The sequence below is a fragment of the Bombyx mandarina genome, chromosome 10, assembly GCF_030267445.1.
Source record: "Bombyx mandarina strain Sakado chromosome 10, ASM3026744v2".
NCBI classification, from domain to species: Eukaryota; Metazoa; Arthropoda; class Insecta; order Lepidoptera; family Bombycidae; genus Bombyx; species Bombyx mandarina.
Window position 1 is genome coordinate 334,016 of NC_143217.1, and position 27,262 is coordinate 361,277.

Consider the following 27,262-nt stretch of genomic DNA (forward strand, 5'->3'; position numbering starts at 1 on the left):
GGAGATTTAGATATTGAATTTAAGTTTTACGTACATATACGATATTTTCAACCTTATACAATGAGAATAAGGGTACTTAAAATGAAAAGTTTTTTTAATGACTAGGTATTGGAGTAATGTAGAAGCTAAACTTATAGGTTTAAAATTGAGTTAAGATCGCAGAAAGTATTTTCCTTGGAAATAAAAACATACCAACATGAAGTCGCATGAAATTAGGTGATAACAATACGAGGAACGATCCAAATCTTTCCTACCGAAATGAATTCTTCTAAAACTCGACTGAAGAATAGACGGGGAGGAGAAAATCTACAAAAGCGCATTATGATGCGGCGCCGGTGGTGCAGTAATAAAAAGGAGATGACAGAACCATCTCACAGTCTCAAAGTATTCCCCATGAAACACGAATTCAGCGGACTGGAGTACTATGATCGTCAACTGCCTTTTACTGATCATAGGGCGTATTGTAAGCCCGCCCGTGTAAGTACCACCATCCTGCCTATTTTTGCGGCGAAGAAGGAATGCGTTCCGGTTTGAAAGGTGGAACAGCCATTACACTATACAATTGGGACTTCGATCACATTTCTCAAAGCGGATGGTGGTATTTACGTTGTAATATGCCCCAGTACCCACTTAATATCATGTAGATCATGAACTCGTTCATCCATCCATGCATTATAGAATAAATAAAAGAAACAATATTCCAAATAAAAAAAAAAACAAATATTGCTCCGTAATAAACCCAAAGTTTAAAAACGTCAGTTGGTGACAATGAATATACTGCTATTTCTTTTGGATCGTGATACTATATAATGTGTATATTACGTAAATTAGTACGCCTTTCGGTAATGAACCAATCAATTAGCACATTCAATAATTACCGTTATCTATTCGTGCTATCGGAGACAGTGCTGACGCGCATGACGGCGCCGCGGTGAGATCGGGTGCCAATCACAGCGATAAGCGATAGCGATTTAATTATAAATGTAATAAATAATAGGTATCTACGAAGTGTGCCTTTACCATATTGGTCATTTCAAATATAATTCATGCAAAACTGGCAATAAGATAAAATAAAAATTAAATCTATTTTAAAAATGTGAAAATTTATTTTCAAATTTAATTATTTAATTAATGATTGGAGTTTTGTTTTCACCACATTTGTATCTTTTCATCTATATGGACAAGTTAAAATTACAAGTAAATATGGGATACGAGTTTTGTTGTAGTAGCGATGCCGCATAAACGGCTCGCAACATTAATGACAGCAAGGAGGGAATACTACAAACCCATGACTCCTTATTGGTTACAGAGCTTCCGACATGAAAATTTAGATCTAAAAAATAAACCTCGTGTTCGAAATATGTACTAAAGTCAAAACAATTATTACTGGTGGTAGGACCTCTTGTGAGTCCGCACGGGTAGGTACCACCGCCCTGCCTATTTCTGCCGTGAAGCAGTAATGCGTTTCGGTTTGAAGGGTGGGGCAGCCGTTGTAACTATACTGAGACCTTACAACTTATATCTCAAGGTGGGTGGCGCATTTACGTTGTAGATGTCTATGGGCTCCAGTAACCACTTAACAACAGGTGGGCTGGGAGCTCGTCCACCCATCCAAGCAAAAAAAAAAAAAAAAACAACGAATTCGTTTAATTAAAGGCGATATTGTATGCTGACGATAATGCACTTACCGCTGAATTAGCAGCAGCTTTCAATGTTAGCATCAAAATAATATTGGTCCTTTTGCGTCAAATTGACAAGATAAGAAAAAAATTAGGTTTTGGAGTTTTTTGTCATCCACTATACTCACCAGACCATGCCCCGACAGACTTCTACATTATTAAAGTTTGAACAATTTCATATTTCAACTTGGCGTACTTCATTTGAATACTAAAACTACCTGCTGACGAATTTCCACCACGACGAAAGGTCAGCCCCGGAGATGAGAACGACTGTAACGGCAAAAATAATTATGTAAAACTTAAAAGGGGTATCTAATTCATATGTTTAATCTTATTGTACGAGTATAACTTCGTAATTGATCTTTAAGAATCTATATTTTATGCTATATATTTTTTATAATATGTATACTTTAGTTAATAAATTACCTTATTTTGGTGAAGATGGTCGGTATTGTGTTTATGTGAGAGTTTTTGAATACACTACGACTACAAGTGTCGACAACTAGTGTGTGTCCGTTTACGCACATAAAATAACATAAAATAAAAATAATTTAATTGAAACCCTATTGAAAATTCTAAAACAGCAAATAATTTGTCCTTGTGACTTAAAGACAGTAAAGCGTGTCACGTAAACTTAAAGAAACAAAACAATTTTTACAACTATCTGTAATTTCTAAATACTTTTAGAAAATAAACATTTCCACATTTCATATAAATATTGCCTTCGAGTAAGACAAATGTGATACATATACTTACACATGGACTGGATTAAAACTGTAATGATTTCGTTTCTCCCATTTGGCTAAGGAACCCAAAAATGGTAAATAAAATTAAAATTTTGCGTTAACCGCCGTCCCGCCGTAACTCGAACCGTAACCTCTCTCATTTTCCCTAACATTAAATCTTTCTCAATTAATTATTTAAAGTGTAATAAAACAAAGCGCTTCATTACAATATGTGTTACAGGGTAATGTTTGGTTTTTTGCAAAACTCTGCGGCGGTTTTAAATTTTAGGTTAGAAATATCGAGTGGTCCTAATCATGCCACAGCTTATCATGTTTAAAAGTTTCAATTTTAAGAAAACTCTCAATGTTATAGACTCTATTTTAATATTTAGATTTCTTTATTCGATGCAAAATATCTTCGTTGTATGCTTGATGATGATGGAAAACCAAGTGATTTCCATTTTTATCAAAGATACTGGTGGCAAGGCGACCTGTGAACTCGCACTGGTATATATCCCCACCTTTCCTATTTCTTCCGTGAAACAGTAATACGTTTCGGTTTGAAGGGTGGGGCAGCCGTTGTTCTGAAAAACTGAAACATAGAACTCGTGGCATTTAAGAAAAAAAATTATGACTTCTATTGTTAGGTAATACTATTTATTATATTTCTTGGATTTGACCTAAGTATCAATATCGATGAATGTGGTGCCAAAATCGAGCCGGATCTAAACAAACCTCACTTCTCACTCCAGTGCATTTGTTTTGACATACTCGGAACTCATTATCGAATCGAATATGCCTTCTGTTATTCGTAAACTAGATAGTGGATATATACTTGCTTACCAGTACTTCTGATGATAGAAATAGTAAAAGTTACTATGGGAGGCAAATAGGTTACTGATTAATAATCTAGTACACAAGATGTTAATGAAAAATCCTTGTAACTTTAAGCTAAACAAATATTATAAATGCGAAAATTTGTATGTGCATTTATAAATAATATGTTTATATGTTGGTTAAACACGCAAAAATGGCTTAGCGGATTTGAATGAATTTTCTGATACACTTTTCTAAATATTTCTTTTTTTTCTGTTGAGTTTTCTTAATTTTTGTTTCAAAACAGAACCTTGGGTTATGTAATTTTTATTATTCCATACATTACGATTTGATGTGAAGATTGTTCTAATCATTTGTCCTGTTGATGATACCGTTATCTTAGATTTTTATTGTTACGAGAATGTAGATGATATCTTGTAGTTATGTAGCCGGAAAATGTACATAATATGTAAGTCCGACCACGTTAAATTCAAAAGAGTGTTATAATTTCAGCGGTACTCTTATGTTGTTAAGCGCATATCTTAATTAACTACTCTCGCACGTGAAGATCCTAATTTTTCTTCCACGCTAATTTAGCAAATAAGGTGTTGTTTGTTTGGGACATAAAGATTTTTTTTCTACCTATTGCAATGCCAGGAGCATAGCCAAACTCAATTTTCAATAAAACTTCTAATACGCCCCTAATTACGAATTATGTTTTTAATGTAGGTATAGCATTTAAAACCTTTAAAAAATATGTTCTAATAACACACCGAATTAAATCACTTTGTTTATCCTAGTGACCCAAAATATTGTTAATAAAATAAAATAATTATATTGTTATCAATGCTTTATATGTGTCCAAAGTGAATATGAATGATGATACAGGTCAGGCTAATAAAATCATCTATAAAACGTCCTATTCTTGATGTTTCCAACAACATAACTAGAAGAAGCAATACTGCGCAGTTTCAGAGCATTCAACATTCACAATTGATTTATTATTCAAATCCACCGAAAGCACAGTATAATGTATTAAACGACACGAAATATTGGCAACTTAGCGACCTTGAACCGGCACGCTATCTGAACAGCACAAGCCTGACGCAGAACCAAAATATGTATACGGTTCCTTGAGACAGAACTTTATTGGAGTAGGCCGGAAATATATGCTAGAGCTTATGGCAAACCTGATCTAGAGCTTGAACTGAGGTCTAAAGACATGCATGTGTGTTTATATACACGAACGCCTATACACAAAAACAATAGTACTAACGACTGCGGATATTTCAATTGATCTCAAGTTCGAATCTCGACACGTCACGTTGGTTATACTCTTCAGAAGTGAAATCACGTGAAGTATTCTGTTGAGCATATGCACATGGAATGCTTACTATCCGTAACTTGTTAGTGTACGTTTATGATTCGTCAACGAAAGCTAATTAAAAGACGTGCTCTATCACTAGTGAGGTATACACGCGCTCTGCTAAATTAAGCTATGACTGATATGAGTGAAGAAACCCGCACGCATCACGCGGGTTCCCTTTTTTTTGGTTTTTTGTTTTTGTCCATGTCGGCAGACGAGCATACAGCCCACCTGATGGTTAGTTCGTACTTAGCGATGTTTCTGTCACCATCATTCCTAAATTGTGTATTGTTTACCCGATATTTTTGAGATTTTGAAGGTACGAGTGACATAAGCTGAACTATCGAACAGAATAACTTCCACGTGTGATCTACTTCATTGAAAGGAATTGGAAAATAAATTCTTCCGATTCGAATACTTTAGAGCTATTATAATGATACACCTTTTGGCTTAGATCTACGATAATGTTATATCTTTTGGCCTGTGAAGTTACTGGATTTTCTAAGCAACCGGGATTATATTTAATTTTGCCTGGCAACAAATCATCGCCCACGCACGTTAACAGCCAGCTCATAATAACCGGAGTATAAACAGATCCCTGCCTCCTTGACAACACGCCCGAGGCTCAAAGCGACGCCATTGTCCTGTACGCCTCTCACTGTGTTTTCCGATCTTAAGGGATTTTTCTGGAGGTCGCGTACATAGGAAGCATGTAGCGCGTTAGGAACATATCATTTATGATCGCATTCGTAATATTACGCAATCTATGACGTATTAACATTTTTGATCGCGAGGGCTCTCCTGCGTTTAACTATAGCAGCTAGAAATCCTAAAATTCTCTCATTACATTAACATCCTAGATATCCTTCGAAAAACGTTGAATACTAAGATATTTGCGAACGTATTAGTGGTAGGTTAGAGGGTATGACAGACACAGACATATAATGTCAGGTCCCCCTGCATTATGAAGCCTTTTCTGGGTAGAGCCATATAGTAATCAGATCAAATTCAATCCTAATAAAATCTTTGCAATTCCAGATTAGGCTAGTTATTTATGATTTAGACAATGTAACCCATAAATACTTGTATTATGCTTTGCATCTTTTCGATTGTTTTCTTTAGTTGTGAATGCAAAGAACAAAACATGGTGCAACTACGACCATTACTAATAACTCATACTCATTAAATAACAGCTTACATTAATGAGTACTTACTAGTACAAATGTTGACCAAGTTATCAGCTTATTGACAATGTTAATGACGTCTACTACCGCCGGTGCCCGAGTAAACCAATAAAAATAATACTCTTAAAGTGATTCAGATCTCCGATCACACACACACTTCTAACTCATCGTTTTATTTGCTCTCACCCGATGAGTAAAGCTCTCATCCAAGAAATGAGTTCATTCCGCCGTATTTGTCACGTAAATATAAATGTTATTGGAAGATGATACTGTGTCATTCATTGATTATAAGCTCATTGACTTCTAAGAAATATTTTCAGGAAACATAAGCAGGTATAGTAGGATGGCAGTGCAGTTTTATTTCGAAAAACTGCTATCAGCTATCAATTCCAGAATCCAAACCTTATATGTAATGCAGTAGTGTATCTGCATAATTAAGAGGTTGCTGTGTGAGAAGTTTTAAACTTATTTGCAAAGAATGAAAAGTATTGAGAGGAATTAAAGTAAAAAAAATATTGAAACTACTGAGATTTGACAGAGGCCAGCAAGTATCTATTCTGTATGACACACATCATTTGATGTATCTTTCTGTCGTACATCAGTCGAGGCACTAGACTGTGACTATGCGAGAGCGGCGCCACTCGAGTCTTGCATGTTTGTATTTTAATAGCAACTCGATGGGTTTTTTTGTTTTAGAACTTGAACATAAAGCCATCGGAAGCTTCGGAGGATCTCTACCGAACGGTATTCTGTGTAGTACTTTTTTTAGTGGTTACTGGAGCCTATATACATCTATAACGTAAATGCGCCACCCGCCTTGAAATATAAGTTCTAAGGTCTCAAGTTTAGCCACAACGGCTGCTCCGCCCTTCAAACCGAAACGCATTACTGCTTCACGGATGAAATGGACAGAGCGGCGGTACCCGCGCGGACTCACTAGAGTTCCTATTAAGTAAAATTACTTACCTGTATCACGTAACTCAAGTGAAATGTGTTCGCAAAAGTAGCGATGACTTGCAGCCTGTTAACAATACGCACGAGTAAGAATGTGTACATACACACACGCGTGGTATTATAACATGTGTATGAATGACCCTGCTAGAAATATTTTATGTTAAAAACTGACAGTATTAAACTAAAATTGTAGAAATAAGCGAAAAAAAATCGCAAATTTATTCTAGTACAAGATTACCTAACTTGTGTCGAGTGACGTCACCGTCCATCTGGCGTTCGACACACTTGGCTCGCAACGCCTTGACCTGCGTCGGCGAAATATGACGAGGTGAAAGAAATATTTCGGAATAAAATGGCTAGTATTTTTTTTTAACTTATAAACGAATGGGAATATCGGCATCAGTAAAAAGCGATGTTTGTTGTTAATATACATCACAAGCTTCACGGTATTCCTGTGCTATGACATGCGCGTCTTGAAACGATGCTTAATAATTATGGGCGGTATGCAGCGACTTGCCTGAGCCCCTGACATTGTGGATGTAGGAACTCTTGCGTATGTTTTTTTTTTCATTGTTCACAGCCCACTTATGTTAAGTGGTTACTGAAGCCCATCGACATCTACAACGTAAATGCGCCACCCACCTTGAGATATAAGTTCTAAGATCTCAGTATAGTTACAACGGCTGCCCCACCCTTCAAACCGAAACGCGTTACTGCTTCACGGCAGAAATAGGCAGGGCGGTGTTACCTACCCGTGCGGACCCAAAAAGTCATACCACCAGTAAGAAGTTCAACGACGAAGTAATCAAGATCTCCGACACGGAAGGATAAATTCAGAACAACAATCATTAATTTGATTTTTTATATATTTAAGAAATCTTATTGAATTCAAAATAAATCTATTTGACAGCCGTTTTAATAATTCACACTTCGACTTTCAAGTCTAAGGGGCGGTGGCGGAACTCATATTTGGATTTCTATAGAAATATTTATAGCAATTATAATAAATGTTGAAAAACCAATTAGTTTTAGAAGGAAAACGAATCGATTTTCCTATTGAAGAATGAAAAACCACATCAACAACGTCAAACAATATTAAGCCATTGAATCTGTTATACTTAAAAATGTCCAGTTGTTTCTATTGCAGGCCTAATTGTACCTCAGTCAAGTTATATCTTTCCATTGTATATCCTAAACTCTGTTATCTGTAATTATGATGACTATGCTAATTAATGATGTAGATAAAATAATCAACATTGGAATGTGGTGTGATGTTTTTCCATAGTATAGATTAGTGAAAACCTGATTTGTCATCTTAACGTATCTAATAGTATTATGACGTGGTCGTATGTTACTCATACTTTTTACCACCGCCCTAGTTGGGTGCCGGGTAGATATCAGCTATATGTTTCAATTTTACAACCTGCCATCTATGGCTTTAATCTAATTTCTTCTGAATAGTGTGTAATAAAATGTTCACGGTCAGTTTCGTATTGTTTATTTTCATTTTCGGATTCGATGATTAGTATACTACATATAATAAATAGCTTCTGTTTGTAAATTATAAGACGTTAGCCATAAATTAATCATGATGTCGTTTCTTATCTTCATATCACTAATAATAACAGGTACGTCATTGGCAGTTTTCTCGTATCTAAAATATGATGACGTATAGATAAGTTGTACGTGCGAAAATATTCAACCAGGTTTTTGTTTGTTGTTTGATTAGATCGCCAATGTCATTATCAACGACATTTTTAACAAGACGCCATAATATATATACAAAAAACCAGAAAAACTGCGTGCAGAGTCTCAAGATAACTGAGTGTTTAATGGGAATTAACGTTTTGACTTAACAATATATAAATTTAACTAATTAAAAAAAGCGCTATAATATATATTAAGCCGATTTAAAACTAAATTAATCATTCACTTATCTTGGCTATACCGATATTTGTTTGAGGCGCGGAACGCGAACCTCAAACGAGATCCGGTCCCCTGTCGGAAAAAAAAACGATTTACGTTGCTTAACTGACAGCTTCGTTTTTTTTATTGGTTAGGTGGATGGACTAGCTGACGGCTCACCTGGTGTCAAGAGCACATAGACATCTACAACTTAAATTCCGCCACCTACCTTGAGATATGAGTTCTAAGGTCTCAGTTTTTTACAGTACAACGGCTGCCCCGCCCTTCAAACCGAAACGCATTAATGCTTCACGACAGAAATGGGCAGGGTGGTGGTACCTGCCCGTGCGGACTCACAAGAAGTCCTACCACCAGTAATTACGCAAATTATAATTTTGTGGTTTGATTTTTATTACACGATGTTATTCTTTCACCGTGGAAGTAAATCGCAAATATTTGTAAAGTACGTATTTCATTAGACAAATTGGTACTTGCCAGCGGGATTCGACCACCGATGCATCGCTTGAAACGAACACACCGGACGTCTAATCCTTTAGGCCACGACCAAATTATCAAATGGCATTAGCTTTACTGCGGTTTTGTACTGTGAGGAACTGGATACAATGATGGAGAAGCTCGCGAATCTCCGGCCAGCCTTCGTTAATCGCTCGTTCCGGCTGCTTCTACACGATAACGATAGATTTCATACGCACAATAGACGGCCTAGAGCTACATGGGCTAAGGCTGGCAATTTGTATCGATACCATGGCTACATATTTTGATTGATAGAAATACAACATATTTATAATTAAAAAAAACTATCTTTCTGGCAAATGACAATACCAAATGGCAATTTCATAAGTAAAGACCTAATATTTATAGGTCAAACAAATAAGAGCTTCTTAAAGTTATATTATAAAAAAGTGTATTATTAATGTGAAAGTGTAAATTCGTGTTGAAATTGTGTCGCCGGAGGACACGTAAAATTCTGCAGTAATGTTATAAAATCGTTACTGTATTGCATTCCCAACTCAAAGGGATGTTCCGTTGTTTTCGCTAATATCCCAAACGACAATCTGAGTTATTATACACTTCAGAAATTCTAGGCTCGCAATTTTATGCTCAAAGTGCATCTAAAATTGGGTGCACTGTCGCGGGTAAATCTAAAAAGGTGCAAGAATCGCTTGGTTCTGGATGTATCGCCGTCGTCCGGCGCTTGGCTGAGTGCCAGGACGTGAACAGTGCGCCAGGAACCAGGGTCGACGACACCTCATCCGAACAGATGAACCAGCAAATTCGCTTTCCGGAATTTTCCAAAGGACACTTTATTATGACCGTTATTACTATTTTAAACATTGAATGTTCACGTGCTAGGACTTTCCCTTTTGCTATGGATATTATAAATAAATCGAAGAACGACTACATCCAAAACTGCCATACTTTCACAAAGGTACCGACGCCGACCGAGAATCTAGCCTGATCTTTGGAGTGTAGTAGTCAGGGCGACTAACTACTACACATTTGCTACCAAAGACCGTCTCGTGTAATATAGCTTTTAAATTTTCTACACTGATGACTTTTGGAACTATTCCCCGATACACTCCACCATACTGTTCAGCATCATCGTTAAAACTAGAATAGATTTGAAATTAAACACCTTACGGTTGGTGTCACTTCCAGATCGTCATAGACGGAAGTACACGATTGATCATTGTACACTAAGTACGTAGGCGTACGTTGTTTCTATAATTAAGAACCGCCTGACCGTACCGCTGGAACACTGTTCGTTCGCAGTAAGTACGAGTGACGATCTTGGCACGTCACATTTACGCATTTACTAATAAATGTGTTTTCTAATCATCGCCGTATGTGTGGTGGGCGTGTGCTGTTGAGTTGCCATGTATGAAATAGATTTTAGGATATGTGATCAATTTAAAATCGGGCATCGCAATTTCCTTTTTTGTAATAAATAACTTACATATTCAGTGCAGACACACAAGATGTCTGACTGACTATTACTCGTACTATGCATGATCCTTTAAACACAGAATTTAACATGACCCTTCCTTTAACTATACCTTCATGAAGGTACACAGTTTTTCATTAATTGGGATAGCAAAACTCCGTTGATTCTGAAATAAGTGGCTCTCTAACTATTAGCGTGATATCTATAGTAACGTTAGTATGGGTAAGTTTTTATTATAATTTAATTCCGTTGATGAGTGGAAGAGCTCACGGTCTGTCTGTTGTTAAGTAATTGTTTAACGGGGCCCGCGAATGTCGCCATCTACCTTGAGACATGAGGCTGGAAACACAATTCTATTGCATAACGGCTGTTCCACCTTTCAAACCGAAACGCTGGACTTCTTCGGGACAAAAATAAGTAAGACCCACAGTGGTAAACCCTTGCGGCCTTACAATACGCCCTGCTACCATAGAATGTCCATTGGCCATTTGCCAATTAATATAAAATTTTGCTTTCATTTTATGTTACATACAAATTGTTTAAATACCTTAATAATTTAATATTCTCTTGTAAAATAAAGTAATGTAATTGAAGTTTTTGTCGGATAAGATACACACTTCTGTTGTTTATTGAAGAGAAGTAACATAAACTGATAATGCCTGTATAACAGTCAAACGTCTAGAATCAGTAAAATAAGATCTAGTTAATATTTAATCTGAAATAGAATATCCACAATCGAATTCGAACGTGGACAACACGGACTTATCGCGGATTTTTAGAGGGCCGTCCGTGACCAGTGACGCCGTTACTGACGCAACGCTCTCGATGGAACGCAGATGAGAATAGATTCGCGCTTGACATTGAACGGTGCCTCCGCGCCTCTCGCGGGGCTAATCAATCTCTCCATGGAGTTCAATGTCGTGACCTCCTCCAATATGGTGTTGTAACTGTATAACATGTATGCATGCCTTATTTCTGAAAATCGGTGCAAAAACACTAGGTCAGTTTTGTATCCACTTTGAATTTTTTTTCTCGATAATGAACCAAATTTAAATTTTATTCTTCTTCTTTTTCTGAGTCGTTCTCTTCATTGCTGAGGGTCGTGTCTAGTTTGAAATGTTGACCACTCGATGCACAACGCTTCCCCACGTCTTCCTGTCTCGGCGATCTTTATAGCCTCGGTTATTGGGAGGCTAGCGAGCATCTTTACTAGATCAGACCAGCGGATAGATAGGTGAGCGTCCGCGTGATCTTCTCTCATCAACATGATCAACTACCATCAGCTTATCTACGTTATCGGGGTCTGTACGAGCTTGATTTTATTAAAAAAAATATTATGTTTGTTTTGTACTGTTGGTTTCCCAAATAAATAAATAAATAACTTACAATTAATTCGGACCGTAATTTAAATACTTAAATACACGATGAACTCAACCTGTATAATGATAAATATGAAATTTATATCCATATAGACCGATTGCGTGTAGGGTAAGATTTTATCATAAAGATATATGATATTATATTGCGAGCGTTTGCAGTGGGATGGTGTATAAGAAATATCTACACTATAATAACCCTGATGACCGCATTAGGTTTAATCTTAAATACAAAAATATATGCTTTCATCCAATAAATTATTATTAAGAGTACAACGAATGTTGCCAAAATTCATATCGAAATTTTCATTCCGTTCCCGATTGATTAGACTCTTGGCCAAAATTAAATTTTAAATGTGCCCTCGCAAAACGTAATGGCATTGAAAACGTTCGAGTTATTTGAAATATACATTTTGTATGTCTTAAAATTTTATAGCTGTCTTCTATTAGTTTATAGAAGTACTTGTTTTTAATTTCAGAATTAGATAGAATAAATAGGTTTTGAGGATGAGAATGGTATAATAAAGTAAGTAGCCAAGGGTGGGAAATAACGGTTTTGGATTACTCGTGTATCTAATTGTTTTTTGTTGTTAACATTGTATCAGGGGAACCGTTGCAAACCAATATGAGACGGTATCTGTCGCCGTCATATACCTATTTCTATAGATCACATCTATTCACGTGTTCCAGTTGGAAAGTTCGGATATCTAATAATTCCAAAAAGCGAGTGTAGTTTATTCTAAAGCGCTAAATCAGATGTATGTGTGTTTAACAATAAAAGTGACAGTGCGAAGAACACGGAGATGCAAACAGTTTTTTATTATTATTATTATTAGTGACTAAAGGAGCGTCTTTATTTCATATGGTATGTATTTATGACTACATTGCAATTATTCAGAAGCGATTGGAACCTCGTATCTCAAAGTGGAAGAGTGCATCCGCGGTACCGTCACTGCTCAGGATAAGAATACAGAAGTTTTAATTAGGAGAAGAAAGTATAAGTTTCTGGTGGTAGGACCTCTTGTGAGTCCGCGCGGGTAGGTACCACCACCCTGCCTATTCTGCCGTGAAGCAGTAATGCGTTTCGGTTTGAAAGGTGGGGCAGCCGTTGCAACTATACTTGAGACCTTAGAACTTATATCTCAAGGTGGGTGGCGCATTTACGTTATTGATGTCTATGGGCTCCAGTACCCACTTAACATCAGGTGGACTGTGAGCTCGTCCACCCATCTAAGCAATAAAAAAAGACATTCCCGTCAAAGACATAGATGTGAAGATCTTAAGTTAAATTGTATAATGACGGTCCCATCCGACAAACTGGTATGTATCACTGCTTTGAGGTAGACATATATTATGTACATAGTAATGATAAGTTAAGTTTCTCCATAAATCGCCAAAACACATTGTTCATTTAAATCTCTAGAATATTTTAAAACTATCGGAGTGCCTGTTCTCGATTCTGCGACCAAACGACAACTCGAAACACGAATCAAACAAAAAGTCTAATAAAGCTATTGTTTCTACGTCTCGTTTTTTACATCTTAGGTGTATTGACTGATTTGTTTCACATGATTCGCTAATTTACGATTTCACGCTTGCATAAGTGCTAAATTTATCGTCGTTCCGTCATTCGTTGTGTCTACCTCACATCTCATGTGTCTTCGCGGGCTTTGTTTACACGTCTGATGTTAACACTTTTATGATCGCCTTGTGTGTTTGATTTAGTTTATTAGCGGCTAGCGAAACCCGGCCGCGGATCTCTGCGACTATCGCTGTACACATCGTGAAGTAACCTCTCGGAGCCGAGACAGAAGGAATATTCGTTTGCTAAGCTAAATACTTCTTGTTTTAGCAAATGTATATTTCATGTGAGACTCGCGCATTCAAAACCATCGCTTGTAGAACCAACAATAACTGTACAGATTATGAGCCCACATTAGCATTCCTGAACATACACAGAAACATAGACAATCTACAGGTCAATCTAATAAAAACAATTTAGAAAAATAATAAGCTTTTGAAAAGCACGATTTATTTAATGAACATCCTTGAGATATGAGTTCTAAGGTCTCAATTTAGTCACAATGGCTGCCCTACCCTTCAAACCAAGCGCATTACTGCTTCACGGCAGAAATAGGCGGGGTGGTGGTACCTACCTCTGTGGATTCACAAGAGGTCCTACCACCAGTAATTACGCAAATTATAATTTTGCTGGTTTGAATTTTATTACACGATGTTATTCCTTCACCGTGGAAATCAATCGTGAAGATTTCTTAAGTACGTATTACATTAGAAAAATCGATATCCGCTAGTGGGATTCGATCACCGGTGCAACGCTTCGCGCATACGTATGCACCGGACGTCTTATCCTTGAAGCCACGACGACTTACAACTAATTACAATCCGTGAGTCTGCCTAAAAATGTCATTAGTTATAGATTATTCATATTATATATTCCTTCGACATAAATGATCCGTAAATTAACTGAAGTCAGTTTTACTGCCGTAATCATTTATGATCGTTTCTCGTTACGTATCATTTATATCTGTAACCGGCCTTTCTCTTCCGTTTCTATCGACGGACTACATCAGCGTTTACGAGTTCAACTGAAATCGTTAAGCGTTAGATAGATCTCAGGTTTAGCACGTGTACCAAACAAGGCGATGTATTTATCGTTTCCATTAGGTATAATGGCTTACTTTAGATCCAAAGAATTCTGGCTTGTCGTAATAGTATTATCTCTTGAGTGCTCTCGATGCGAGGAAAAAAATAAACATACTTACATCACTGTGTGTAAGTTTGTCTTCCAACGATAGTATCTAACAGTCTAGATTGCGTTAAACTTAGAAACGGACTTCAGAGTTTTGTATAAAACTGGGTTCTTGTGGTTACACCGACTCGAAGTTCTAAATGTATATTCCCATGTAGGATAGTGAAAAGCAATCTGGTCTTTCGCGGTTTTATCGCTTTGTTTTATGACCGCTTCATAAAGATGCCAGGAATATAGTTATAATAATGTACCAATAAAATGTTTTGCCTGCAATCGAAGTTCAGTATAGATTATAATGTTTTTTAATTCAAATAAAAATTTTATTTATGGTGTAAATATTTGAACACTTGCATAATGTTTGCAGGATAATGACAATAGGAAAATCTTCCACCAAGCGGGTGAAATTGCCGTTGTTTACGAGTTTTTCACATTTCTTAATGATTTCTCTAGTTTGCGCATGGTCCCTTGTGTCTGGGATTAAGTTATGTTATTGTTAGGCTAATAAGTAGTACTTTTTATAATTATTTAAAGATTAATGTAAATAATTTAGATCAAACTCATTGGCTCGTATAATAATAGCAACATAAGTTAATAAACTTGGCAAAATATTATGGTGTTGAAATCAGAACTAAGAAATTTATTAGGGTAGGATGCGGCAATCCAATTAGAGTTTCCATTGTCCGAGTGGCCCTGTTGCGAATCCACTAGCAGCGCTGGTTCGACTCGTGACGACTGACCGTTTCCCGTCGCTCGTTACTTTATTAGCTGCCGTAAATTTCGTAGGTTTGGCGTGTCTCGTCTTGATGTTCATTAGCGAGGGGTCGACGATTTCATGACATGAGACATGGTCGTTTTCTATTATTATTCTCGTCTTTCATAAAACTCGGAATATTGGTTTAGACAATAAGGGCATTCTTTATACGTATTATCATGACCTTGATTTCATTCTTGCAATTGTGAGTTCTTAATGTCTTCATAACTCATTAAATATTGTCAACGTATACTTTAATCATCTAATTAAATACGAAAACGCAACCCCGATCTCTATCGACTGCTTCTAACTTCCTCTAATCCCCTATTATCCTTATTATTTTAATATCAAATTATCTCCCCTCATACCTCAACCTCTGCTCCATCTATTTGTGCCAATAATCTTTACCACTATGTGTATCTCTATTAACTTCCGATGTTTCTAATATATTTACGATAATACATGAGTCAACGAAGTATATTATACCCTAGTTTAACGTATCGGATAGTATAAATGCAATAAATTTAGTGTTCTTTATTGTATAAGTAAACATTTTTATTAGTAACACAATTGAATTTGGTCAAATTGACTGTTTTTCTTACAAAATATCATATTTATGGAAGAAAAACAATCGAATACAAATAAGTTTCAAATAAACAATACATTATTTGTAAAGTCTTCTAAAGGTATCGGGTGAAATTTTAAGAAATATTATGAGCTTCTAAAAGAGCGACAATAAATGAGGAGAACAATACAGTTCGGTAGAATTCGATGAATGCATTGTTTGCGGTAAACCGATTAGTATCTTTTAAATAGTATGTATTTAAGCTACAAAACATTATTATAAATATATTATATATTTGAATTTTAACTGTGAACATACATTTAGATACAAAACAATTCGCTTTGAGGAGTCCAACACAAACTAATATTACAGTTTATGAAAGGTTTTTTTACTGCACGTTTTTTTTTCGCTGTTCAAAAAGCGGGTTAATTTGTCGTGGAACAAATTAATATTTCAACAATTATTACTATTCTACTTGTTAAATTTGAATCTCAGAGTATGTTTTCATTGGGTAATCTCTTTTTATTATTATTATTATTGTATTCCATCTTCAAGCCGATGAATTGCCAATGTTATGTACGCCATTATTGTCACATGCAACAGGCCATAAATTAAATAGTTTAAGTTATTTTCTATGTTAAATTTTTGTGATGTGGCAGTACCTTTTTAAATAAATAAATGAACAACCCTTTATTCATTTATGGGAACGAAGCAATCATATTTTCCTTTCCGCATTTGCTATTTCGATTGTTAATCTCTAACACTTCTCCATTACATTCGTTGAAAGTCATTGCACTTAATAATATTCGCTTTGTAAACATTAATTGCAATTGTTCGACAGCACCTGTTGCTTTTAAACCAAAACATCGTAACAATAATATACTTGTAGTTGTTCCGTTTATTGCCGACTGAATCATACGCTCGGCCCTATGAAGTCGGTTGTTAACTGGTCTACCTAATTACTCTGAAAGCTATCGACCAAGCTCACGATTTTCGGTATCTAATCTATTATCTTAAGTAAAATAAGAAAGCACAAAATGTAAAAAGCACGGAGTGGGATCGAACCTTTTATTTCACCGCCCGAACAAACATCCAGCACAGAATAACTGTTTGCCTTCTGTCTTTAAAGTCCCTCTTTCGAAGGATTTCAAGAAACCAACGATGATGAAATAGATGGTAGATTAATATAAACTACACACTTTTTATTAAAAAATATTATTAAAGAGTTGTCCGATTGCGCTGAACTAATTTTAAGTGAAATAGATGTTTTTTCTAACTGTCTCACAACTTACAGGAAAAATCTGTCGCGGATCATCTCCCAATTAAATATAAATTAATCTTAAGCAATGAATGAAATGTAATCAAATCTTAGCTGTATATTTTTTTTTTTTGTGTTAATGCACTGTCGGTTGCTCCTATAATTGAGGTGACATCTGCCATGAACTTTTGTCAATTGTTCAATGTTTTGTATTGATGATCACTTTGTTGGTGCAACTTAATAAATAAATAAATAAATACACACCTAACCTGCCAGAATGGAAAAACCCTATACCTATGAACACCTATAAAATATAATGATTAGTTACAAGAAAATTTCAAACAACATTAACGATTTAATATCAACATGCACTACGCAAACAATGCAACACAATTATTATTGGACCTTGCAACCGGCACTTATCGTCCGTTGCACTCGGCTCTGCATTATAAACGTTTCTCTATCAATTCAAACAATTATAATAATACGTTCAATTATGCAAACGATTGTTTTGGTTACATTCGAATAATAGCTATTGTATACTTCGAATGGAACTACCCTGCCCGACTTACTCTAAATCCAATAAGATTTTTATTTAAAGAACGTCTTTCACAGCTCACTACTTCACACCGTAGCTGTACTATTTTACAGCTTTCCACACACTATTTTCTTACGTTTATCTAACTAAGTAGCACACGCTGGTAAAGCAGCCGATGATGTAGTAACGAACGCTTAGTCTAAGACCAAGTTTCTTTAATTATCTTCTTCTTCTTCTTGCCTTTATCCCACATTATATGGGGTCGGCGCCGCATGTCCTGTTATCATTCTGCATAGGCACCTGACATAAGCTTACGACCGGCTGCCTTCAATGCAACGTGTCTTTGCAAGGTCCTAGAGGGACCTTTTCTGTTTCTTCTTCTGGTGTTTCTTTTACTTCATCCGTTTATGGTTCTATAACTTGCATCTTATTGTTATAAATTGTTACACTAAAATTTAGATTTTCAAATACCAAAACGATGGTCGTCAGTAGTAGTTGTGACCTAAAGAATAAGACGTCTGGTGCATTCGTACCTAGTTCATCCATACTACCTTGCCTAAAAAAAATGCCTTCATCCACGGTGCGTCTTCAGAGAACTTTTCTGCCCCTTCTTATCCACCTCCTTTAGAATGAACTTCTCTCCTCGGTTTTTCCTGAGCCTTCCTGAATGGTAGGCAGCGTATTTGTTGTAATCTTAGCATTGTTGACGTCCATGTGCGACGGTAACCATGTTTACAAGAGCAATAAGAATATAACCGCACATCATAATATCACAAATCACAAAACTACAAATCAGGTTAACAAGCCAAGTTTTCAATGCGTTATCAATTGCGGACGGCGTGGAATATTCTCATACATTGCGCAGGAGTTTCAATTGGATGATTGGTCATACAGAAAGGATGACCGGTAATTTGACCATGTATGTACATAATGTAACGTGATTGTTCGCTTTCAACGACGCAATGATTTCGTTTAATTCAATGTTGTATTACAATGTAAGGATGGTATCTTCAGCCGAAGTCAGATCAGGCTATCTGTCCATCTCCATACATTTAGATTTAGAACCCTAATATTTTTTTCACAAACATTCAAATTTTTTTGTAAATCTACCCCATACACTTTTGTGTGTGGCATGTTGACATAGCTCCCCATAGACACGAGAAAGCGGATGCCACCGTCTACAGACATGCCCTAGTGATATAATGTAATAACATCTTCAGAAAAAAGTACCTCTATTATCGCTTCTGTGATTCAGATATACCATTAATTAGAACGATCATAAGGGACTTTAGTATCAATTAATAATGAAATCGAGCTTGCTGCCATTTTTACAGTATCTTAATATAAATTTATTACTATTTCAGGTTGAACAACGCGATGTGCCCGGTATTGACTGCGCCAACCTTGCGATGGACACCGAAGAGGGCGTGGAAGTCGTGTGGAACGAAGTCCAGTTCTCCGAACGGAAGAACTTCAAAGCTCAGGAAGATAAGATACAGACGGTGTTCGACAACCTGACCAGGCTTGAACACCCTAACATCGTCAAGTTCCATCGATACTGGACTGACACGCATAACGACAAACCCAGGGTATGCATTTCAATTTTACTCGCTATTCTTAATGGACCGTTTCTCAATTGTCTATTTATGCTACATTGTGATATAAATATAAGGTCATGCCCCCAACGACAGAATGCAGCTTAACACACATTTCTTAAAAGATATGAAGGGACCGTATGAAATACACGAACAGTCGAAACCTTTAGGATTATTTAGCAAGCTCTAGCAGTCAATTAAGAATTTTAGGGTTTGTGTATCTCTACATCGCCTTTTACGATACCCACGGTAAGCTACCACCCCAACTACCCCATAAGCCAATGCCAAACAGCCGTAGCAGTATGAAAATATTAAAGGAAGAAATAACATATTGGCAAAAATGGGAAAAGTCGACTAATTGACATCCATTGATTATTTCAGGTAATTTTCATTACTGAGTACATGTCGTGCGGCTCATTGAAGCAGTTTCTGAAGAGAACGAAGCGCAACGTGAAGAGGCTGCCCCTCCAGGCGTGGAAACGATGGTGCACACAGATACTATCTGCATTAAGGTACAAGTTCGTTTGGGCTTACTTGAAATATCTCGTTTTTATAACTCAGTTGTATTTCATTCGTTGAAATTCGATTTTCAGTTATCTCCACGGCTGTGTTCCGCCGATAGTCCACGGAAACCTGACCTGCGACACCATTTTCATCCAGCATAACGGCCTGGTGAAGATCGGCTCTGTAGCGCCCGACGCAATTCACCACCACGTCAAGACCTGCCGCGAAAATATGAAGAACATGCACTTTATCGCCCCAGAATACGGATGTAAGTACAGCGATAAGCTGCCATTCTAGCACCGGGACTACAAAGTTTCCTTTGCTTTGGTTTTGAGCTTTTTGCTTCTTTCAACTCTGCGGATTTAATCAAACGAGGCAAAACGCAAACACCACAGCAACGGAAACTCTGTGGTCAGATATTCATTTCACGTTTATTTCCCCTTGAATTAGCATCTCAAATGGTGACGCCAGCAATGGATATCTACTCGTTCGGAATGTGCGCTCTGGAAACCGCGGCCCTCGAAATCCAAGGAAATGGAGACTCTGGCAGCCACGTCACGGAGGAACACATCATACGGACGGTCGAATCGTTGGAGGATCCCAGACAGAAGGACTTTATATACAGGTATATTAGCTTCTCTGTGTTCTTGTTCGCAGGTTCCGTGTAAACGGTAAGTCAGGATTCTCTCTGCTCTTCGGTGAACTGATGGCGTGTTCTGGTGTTGATATGTCTGGGTCTTGTGTTCGCAGATGTATAAACCAGCATCCCGAGAAGAGGCCGACGGCGAGAGAGCTGCTCTTCCATCCACTGCTGTTTGAAGTCCATTCCTTAAAACTGCTGGCGGCCCACACGCTGGTTAATACAACCGGTAAGGATTTCTGCTCTGACTGGCGTAGCAAAATCAGAATCGAGATATTTCAATATTTTTTTTTTTCCATATCAGCTAATATCTCCGAAACTATAACTGACGAAGTGACCGGCGGCAGCAGCGGCGAGGCGCTGGCGTGGTGCGTGCGCGGCGGGGAGCGCGTAGAGATCGCGGCCAAGGACCTCCAGCCGCACGCTGAAAAACTAGAAAAATTTGTCGAAGACGTCAAGTAAGTGACTTTAGAAAAATGATTGTGCGAGGTTCGGACGGACGCCAACCGCCACCTCCGCGCCCGTATTCATACTTTCAATTTGTGAACTCAAACTTTCTTTTTCAACTCAAACGATATTTTTGCGTTTCTTTAGCTATGTGATTTTTTAATTTGTTTTGTTTGACTCTCAGTGCAAGTAAAATAATTGCTTTAGTTAGAACATGAGTGTTTCTAAAGTAGACTAACAGAAATGGCACTAGTAAAACAGAGCATGAGTCGATCGTCCGGTCCCCAGGTACGGCATCTACCCGCTGACGGCGTACGGGTCGGGGGCGGGGGGCCGCGCCTCGTCCCCCGAGCGCGCCCCCGCCCCCGCCGCCTCGCCCCCCCCGCGCGACACCGAGTCCCGCCGCGTCGTGCACATGATGTGCAACGTGGCGCCGCCGCCGCGACACAGCGACGCGCCCGACCACGACCTGCTGGTACGTGCGCAGCGCCGGGACTGTCCAGTCTACACATGAGCCACTTGCTTTGTAATCACCGCCGCACGGTATGCGACTTCACTAAACGCACAGTACGCGGCCCGTCCGTTGCAGATGACCATCATCCTGCGCATGGACGACAAGATGAACCGGCAGCTGACGTGCGCCGTGTCGCGCCGGGACTCCGCGTCGCACCTCGCGCGCGAGCTGGTGCAGCTCGGCTTCATCCACGAGGTCAGCCCGCCTCCCTCGGCGCCAGTCGGTAGGCACATGCGCTCGGTGACTCACTGTTGAACTCTGCACAGGCGGACCGCGACAAGATCTGCCGGATCATGGAGGAGTCCCTCCGCGCCAGCTTCCCCCCGGCGGCGGCGCCCCCCGTGGCGGCCCCCCCGGCGGCGGCGGCCCGCGCGCCTCAGCACGTGGCCAGCTAGTGCGGCGCCCCCCCGCCCGCGCGCCCCCCCCTCGCCTCGCGCGCAGCTCCGCGCGGCGGTCGGTCGTCGGAGGTGTGTTTTGTTTATTGCAAAAATCTCTTACGATTTTTACTGGCTCTTTGTAATGTAAATCTAGAGTTCGCAGCGTAGCCTCGGGTATCTGTAGTGTACTTTATGTATGTATCTAAAATCGTATGTAAATTTTTGTATCAAACACGGTTTGTAAATTAGTGTATGAAACCAAATTCGATAAATAATGTGATGTTGAGCTATCAGCGAGCGAGCCGCGCCCGTGGACAGCTGCTGTTGTCCCTCGGCTCAGCGCAGCACCTCCAACTCAAACTATACCCTAAATTACCCGTCCACTAAAATTTTCATTTTCGTTTTATTACTTTATATGTGTGCGCTGAATATTTTCCAATATTGTCCTTTTTAAGTTGAATTATGTAATATAAATATGTAACGCGTGTGTGCTCACGAGCGCTCACGGTTTTCCATCTACAAGCAATGGAAACAAAATGCTGCAAGAAGGTTGTGTGTAACGAGCAAAATAAAGAATTAAAAAAACTTCAGCAAAATTACCACTTGCAAAGAGCCCACTTGGCCGCATCACGCGTGAACATCCGTGATCATCCGTGACCATTCGTGAGCATACTTGAACGAACAGGCGCAAGGATGATGCGTGCTCTACACGATATCCAAACGTCTTATCGATTTTAGAACATCTAGTTGTTTATGTCGTTATGTGTAATGATAGACGGCTACGGCCGCGGTGAGCCGGCGCGGTGCTGCGCGCACTGCGGACGGCGCGAGGGCACAGCTCGGCCTCGCGATCGAACCAGCGGGTCTAGCAGCCGGATTAGAAACAAATCAATTAAATAAATTGAGTGCTATTATCAAAAATGTATTTTAAAACGTTAGCGAAGTAATCCAGTCAGCCTCGGGTCGGGGACTCGACCGGCGGAGGTTCGGTATTAGACGAAGTATTTGTCCGATTTTTGTGAATACCGATGTATATTGAAAATAAGTCTCTACTGGTTAATAATTTTTATGAAATGAACACTAAAACGTTATGTGTTGTAAAGAACCTTTCCTTATTTCAAATTGATGGACCTCTCGTGGTTTGTGCTCAGGCCCCCGCGCCGGTCCCCTCGTCGGCCCCCTCCGCCGGAATAATCAAATTGCTAGTCGAGTGTGAATCTAAAAACCGGACTGACCGAATCGTTACGGAAAAAAATAGTTGAAATATTGAAAATTATTTAATCGACAATGATTCGGCGAAGGTTTATAGTTGTTAGTGTGTACATCGAGAATGCTTTAGTATAGAAACTTTTGTATGAATGTGTAAATGTTACAAAAATGATATTTAATTAATATAATAATATATAAATAAATGTGAAACTTAAAAAAAAAACATTAATCGTAATCTGTATAGTGAGGCTTCCTTTTAGAGCTTTATGGACGTGGTATACGGGAAAATGAACATACTCACTAAGTGTTTAAGGTCAAAATTTATTTGTTTAGCGTCGGTTTTTTAAATGTGCAATAGTTCTCAAACTTCCTCTTTAAATCGGCGCTCACGCACTTGTTGGAAACGCCTAGAGTCGTGGTCAATTCTGTGATCACGAAAACTACTTGAATACGTATTCTCTTGAAGGAAGCATTGGAGTGTGTGTGGAACGATCGTCTCGAGTTTGAAATCTATTGTACTTTTAAGATTCAAAATTATTTTTTGTAAATTTTTGTACATTTTACAAGTCGGTCAATGTGAGTGCAGCAGGGCACGTAGGCTGCGCCGACGCAGAATTAGTTTATGAACAAGTCAATTTCAATAGAATAATGCCTTTTTTAAATAAAATACTTATTTACAACTGCATTTAAACGATTTAATTGTCGCGGTTCCGATCGTCGTGCGTTGCTCGCACGCGGACACGTTCAATGACAGCTGTCAAACTTGACGCCACCGCGAAGTGTATGTAGCCCGACCGGACCTTGTTGGTGATTGGCTCCTGCGACCCCGCCGCAGAGGGTGGACCCTCTCACCCTGTTTATTTTCAACAAAAACAAGGTTATAAGTGTGGTTCTGTGTAAAGCGCAAGAAGTGGATCGGGCGGCGCCCCCAGTGGCCCACGGACAGCGGTCAGGCGGGCGCCACTCGCGACTACATTTTGTGCTTTTGTTTTCTTAAGGAAGGCACCTTGTTCCTATTTTTTATTTCGGTGCTGATTGTGAAATATCCGTTTTTTTTTTGTTTTTTTTTTGATAGTTACAATTACACGTTTTAAAATAAATCTCTTGCAAAAAACAGTAACAAAAAATAACGCAGATCTTTATCCAATGTTCGTGTGTTTCGTTGAATGCTAGTGGTGCCAAACTTACAAGGTGCCAATAAAATGTTACGGAATTCTATCACATTACACGCTTCACGATATCAACCGTACACTGTATTTTAGTACCAAAAATAATAAATTGTTTCTTTCCCCTTCCATCTCTACACCGCAGTAACAATAAAGCTGAATTTTTTCCGAAAAAACAGAATTGTTGGCAAACATTTTGTTATTTGTTCTTATTCGTTGCGCATAGACTCGAACTGCATCTAAAAATATGTACAATTACCTACCTTTCCTCATTTTCTGCTCATTTATTTTTGGTACCTACTTAAAACGAGCGATATACAAAACGGTCGCGTTCTCTTCATAATTTCAAATTATAAGCTTTTCACGTTTGAAGTCGTGGACACAAATACGTCCGTCGTCCGGCGACCTGCGAACTGGTCCTTATACTTCATTTACTAGTTTCTAAACCTGCCAACTTCCAGCACTTCCTGCCCGTCGCGTAGATCAGGAGTCGTTACTGAAATTTATGAAAATTGCATTAAATATATATTTTTAAGTACGTTGCTGACCGGCCGACGCACGGCCCACACACGGACAGCTCGCGTCACGCCGTCGGCCGGTAGTAACGGGCCGCGTCACGCCGTCGGCCGGTAGTGACGGGCCGCGTCACGCCGTCGGCCGGTAGTGACGGGCCGCGTCACGCCGTCGGCCGGTAGTGACGGGCCGCGTCACGCCGTCGGCCGGTAGTGACGGGCCGCGTCACGCCGTCGGCCGGTAGTGACGGGCCGCGTCATGCCGTCGGCCGGTGTAGCGGCACAGCGGTGACTCCGCAGGAGCACGGAGAGCTCGTTTATATGAACTAGAATTGGTCTTCCATTTCATATAAAACAAGAATCTCCCGCGCGGCCGCCGCTGTGTCTGTGCCTGTGTACCGACTTGCTTTTCTTATTTTATTATGAAATTATCTTGAATCTTGCTTATGATTTTAAACTATATATATTTTGCACAAACCTGAAGTTTTGAGATTTTGATTCAATATATTATAATGTTTTTATTATTATTTTTGTTGTTATTCAATCTGCTTATTATTAATAACCACACAATATCGTTCTGTTATAAAAATATATCTTTATGTACTGCGTATTACTTTTTTATTTATATTATTTAATTTTAAAATGAACACATTAATAATGAAATTTAGTGAATCTTGTTTTTAAAGTGAAACTGTACCCAGGGTGTTCCCGCGTCGTGTGTCCAAAGAGTGATGTGTTCATGAGTTGGTTTTTCTTTTTTGTTTTCTTATGAGATTGTAACTTTAATGTTATTTAATTGATCCAGAATTGCATTTTTTTTGTTTTTTATTTATTTTCTCGTCTACCATAGATAGGATGTAACCGGAGTATAATTTAGGTATAGTAAAGTATGTTATTATGCTCAAAATGACTTTTAACCTTTTTATTTTCAAGATCGTAATATGATCGGCCGATGTGTGCATACTATTCTAAAATGAAAAAATGTCAATAAAATTGTATTTTGAAAACATAAAGATTGCTGTTTTTGTTCCTACGTGATATAGTTGCGTGTTTATATGATTTTGGTGTGTTTTCGTCACGAAATGATTCCAAGTTATCAGCACGTACGAGTCCCATGTGTCGATGTCTGTTTCTGCCGGGGCCACTGGGCCCGACCGTTATTTACAATTGGGGTCCTGTTTACTATTATGAATGGTGCCCAATGAAACGATTTTTCTTCACAAAAACAATTATATTTAGTTACATCACACTTCTACATAATATCAGATAACTCATTGAGATTATATTAATGTAATAAGTTTTACAATACGAAACTTAAGTCTAACATTTGCTACCCGAAGTGTTATTAACTACTCTACTCTGCACTTTCATCCTATACTAGCCTTTTATTTTACCAAAAACTATGACAGAACATTTCATACAAACTTTTCACATGCGCTCACATTATTTCTTAAATACAATATTTTGGAAGTACAGTGTTTACACGGTACAATATTCCTAAAACAGAGTAAATTTATTTCAAAGTTAAAGGCACACATTTTTGAATAGTTTTTGGTTCCTAAACTGTACATGTCTTTGGCAATTATATTAAAGATAACATTAATTTAAAGATAAACAAAGTGAATATAAAAAATTAAGAAGTGAATCCTGCCGATATTCCGGAAATTAACAATCAGTATTTTACTGATAAATTAAACAACTAGATACATAAATATTGACTGATTTATGTTTTGTATTTGAATTTTGAATATGGTTTCACGGTGTGTCTATTTTCTTTACGACATATGTAAACAAAAACTTTTTTATGTAATGTTTACCTTTGTTTGTTAACCTTCGAAAATTTAGTTTAAAAAAAATGTTTTTCCTTGTTTAGATTTACTGAACTCAGTTCAGTTTTACTTAATTCCGTAATACTGTGTAAATTAATAATTTGTGGAAAATAAAGGCATTAAATATTATTTTCTTAATATTGTACAGAAAACGCAATGAAGTCTTTTAATATTATTGCTTAATCATTTTTAGAATGATTCCACATCATTTATAAATTAAGCATGGAGGGTAGAGGTAAGGCGAACCGTCTCTGTCTGTGAAAAGTGTCCGTTAAAATCTGCTAAATAAGGGTGGCGCTACTGTAGCAACCAGGTAAATTTAAAAAAAGGCGCCAAGTTATTAGAATAAGATAGAGAAATAAAAAAGAACGAAAGAACTGTAAGCACTACAAAATCACGAAAAGTATCTTAGTTTGGAAATTAGTTTGGACTACGTAAACATGTGAGGGCTTGTATATTACACTGTCACTACTACTCTAGTCATTAAATATATTAAATTTGCTAACTCAGCATACTTCAATCAGTTAACAACTGCTCAATACATTTCATACCCTGTGTATATGCTAGCGCCATTCTGGAGGATTTTTGATCTGTCGTTTAGTACCTACTGAAAGTG

At 38.1% G+C, this 27,262-nt stretch overlaps 1 protein-coding gene across 2 annotated transcripts in view; it reads left to right on the top strand.

The window, feature by feature from the left end:
* Madm (MLF1-adaptor molecule) overlaps positions 1–23,821 on the top strand; it is a 57,692-nt gene extending 33,871 nt beyond the window's left edge. The window contains exons 2-11 of one of the 2 annotated variants that reach the window (XR_003625000.2): positions 19,218–19,442; positions 19,830–19,960; positions 20,042–20,220; positions 20,403–20,577; positions 20,703–20,821; positions 20,897–21,050; positions 21,328–21,514; positions 21,629–21,748; positions 21,820–22,020; positions 22,706–22,851. Coding sequence is in view for 1 of the 2 variants with exons in the window: in XM_028183266.2 (XP_028039067.2) it covers positions 19,218–19,442; positions 19,830–19,960; positions 20,042–20,220; positions 20,403–20,577; positions 20,703–20,821; positions 20,897–21,050; positions 21,328–21,514; positions 21,629–21,748; positions 21,820–21,948 (1,419 nt within the window). In the remaining variant the exon portion in view is untranslated. Of the gene's footprint in view, positions 1–19,217; positions 19,443–19,829; positions 19,961–20,041; positions 20,221–20,402; positions 20,578–20,702; positions 20,822–20,896; positions 21,051–21,327; positions 21,515–21,628; positions 21,749–21,819 lie in introns of both variants that reach the window. The other variant, XM_028183266.2, reaches the window with a different exon arrangement.
* Positions 23,822–27,262: the final 3,441 nt, after the last annotated feature.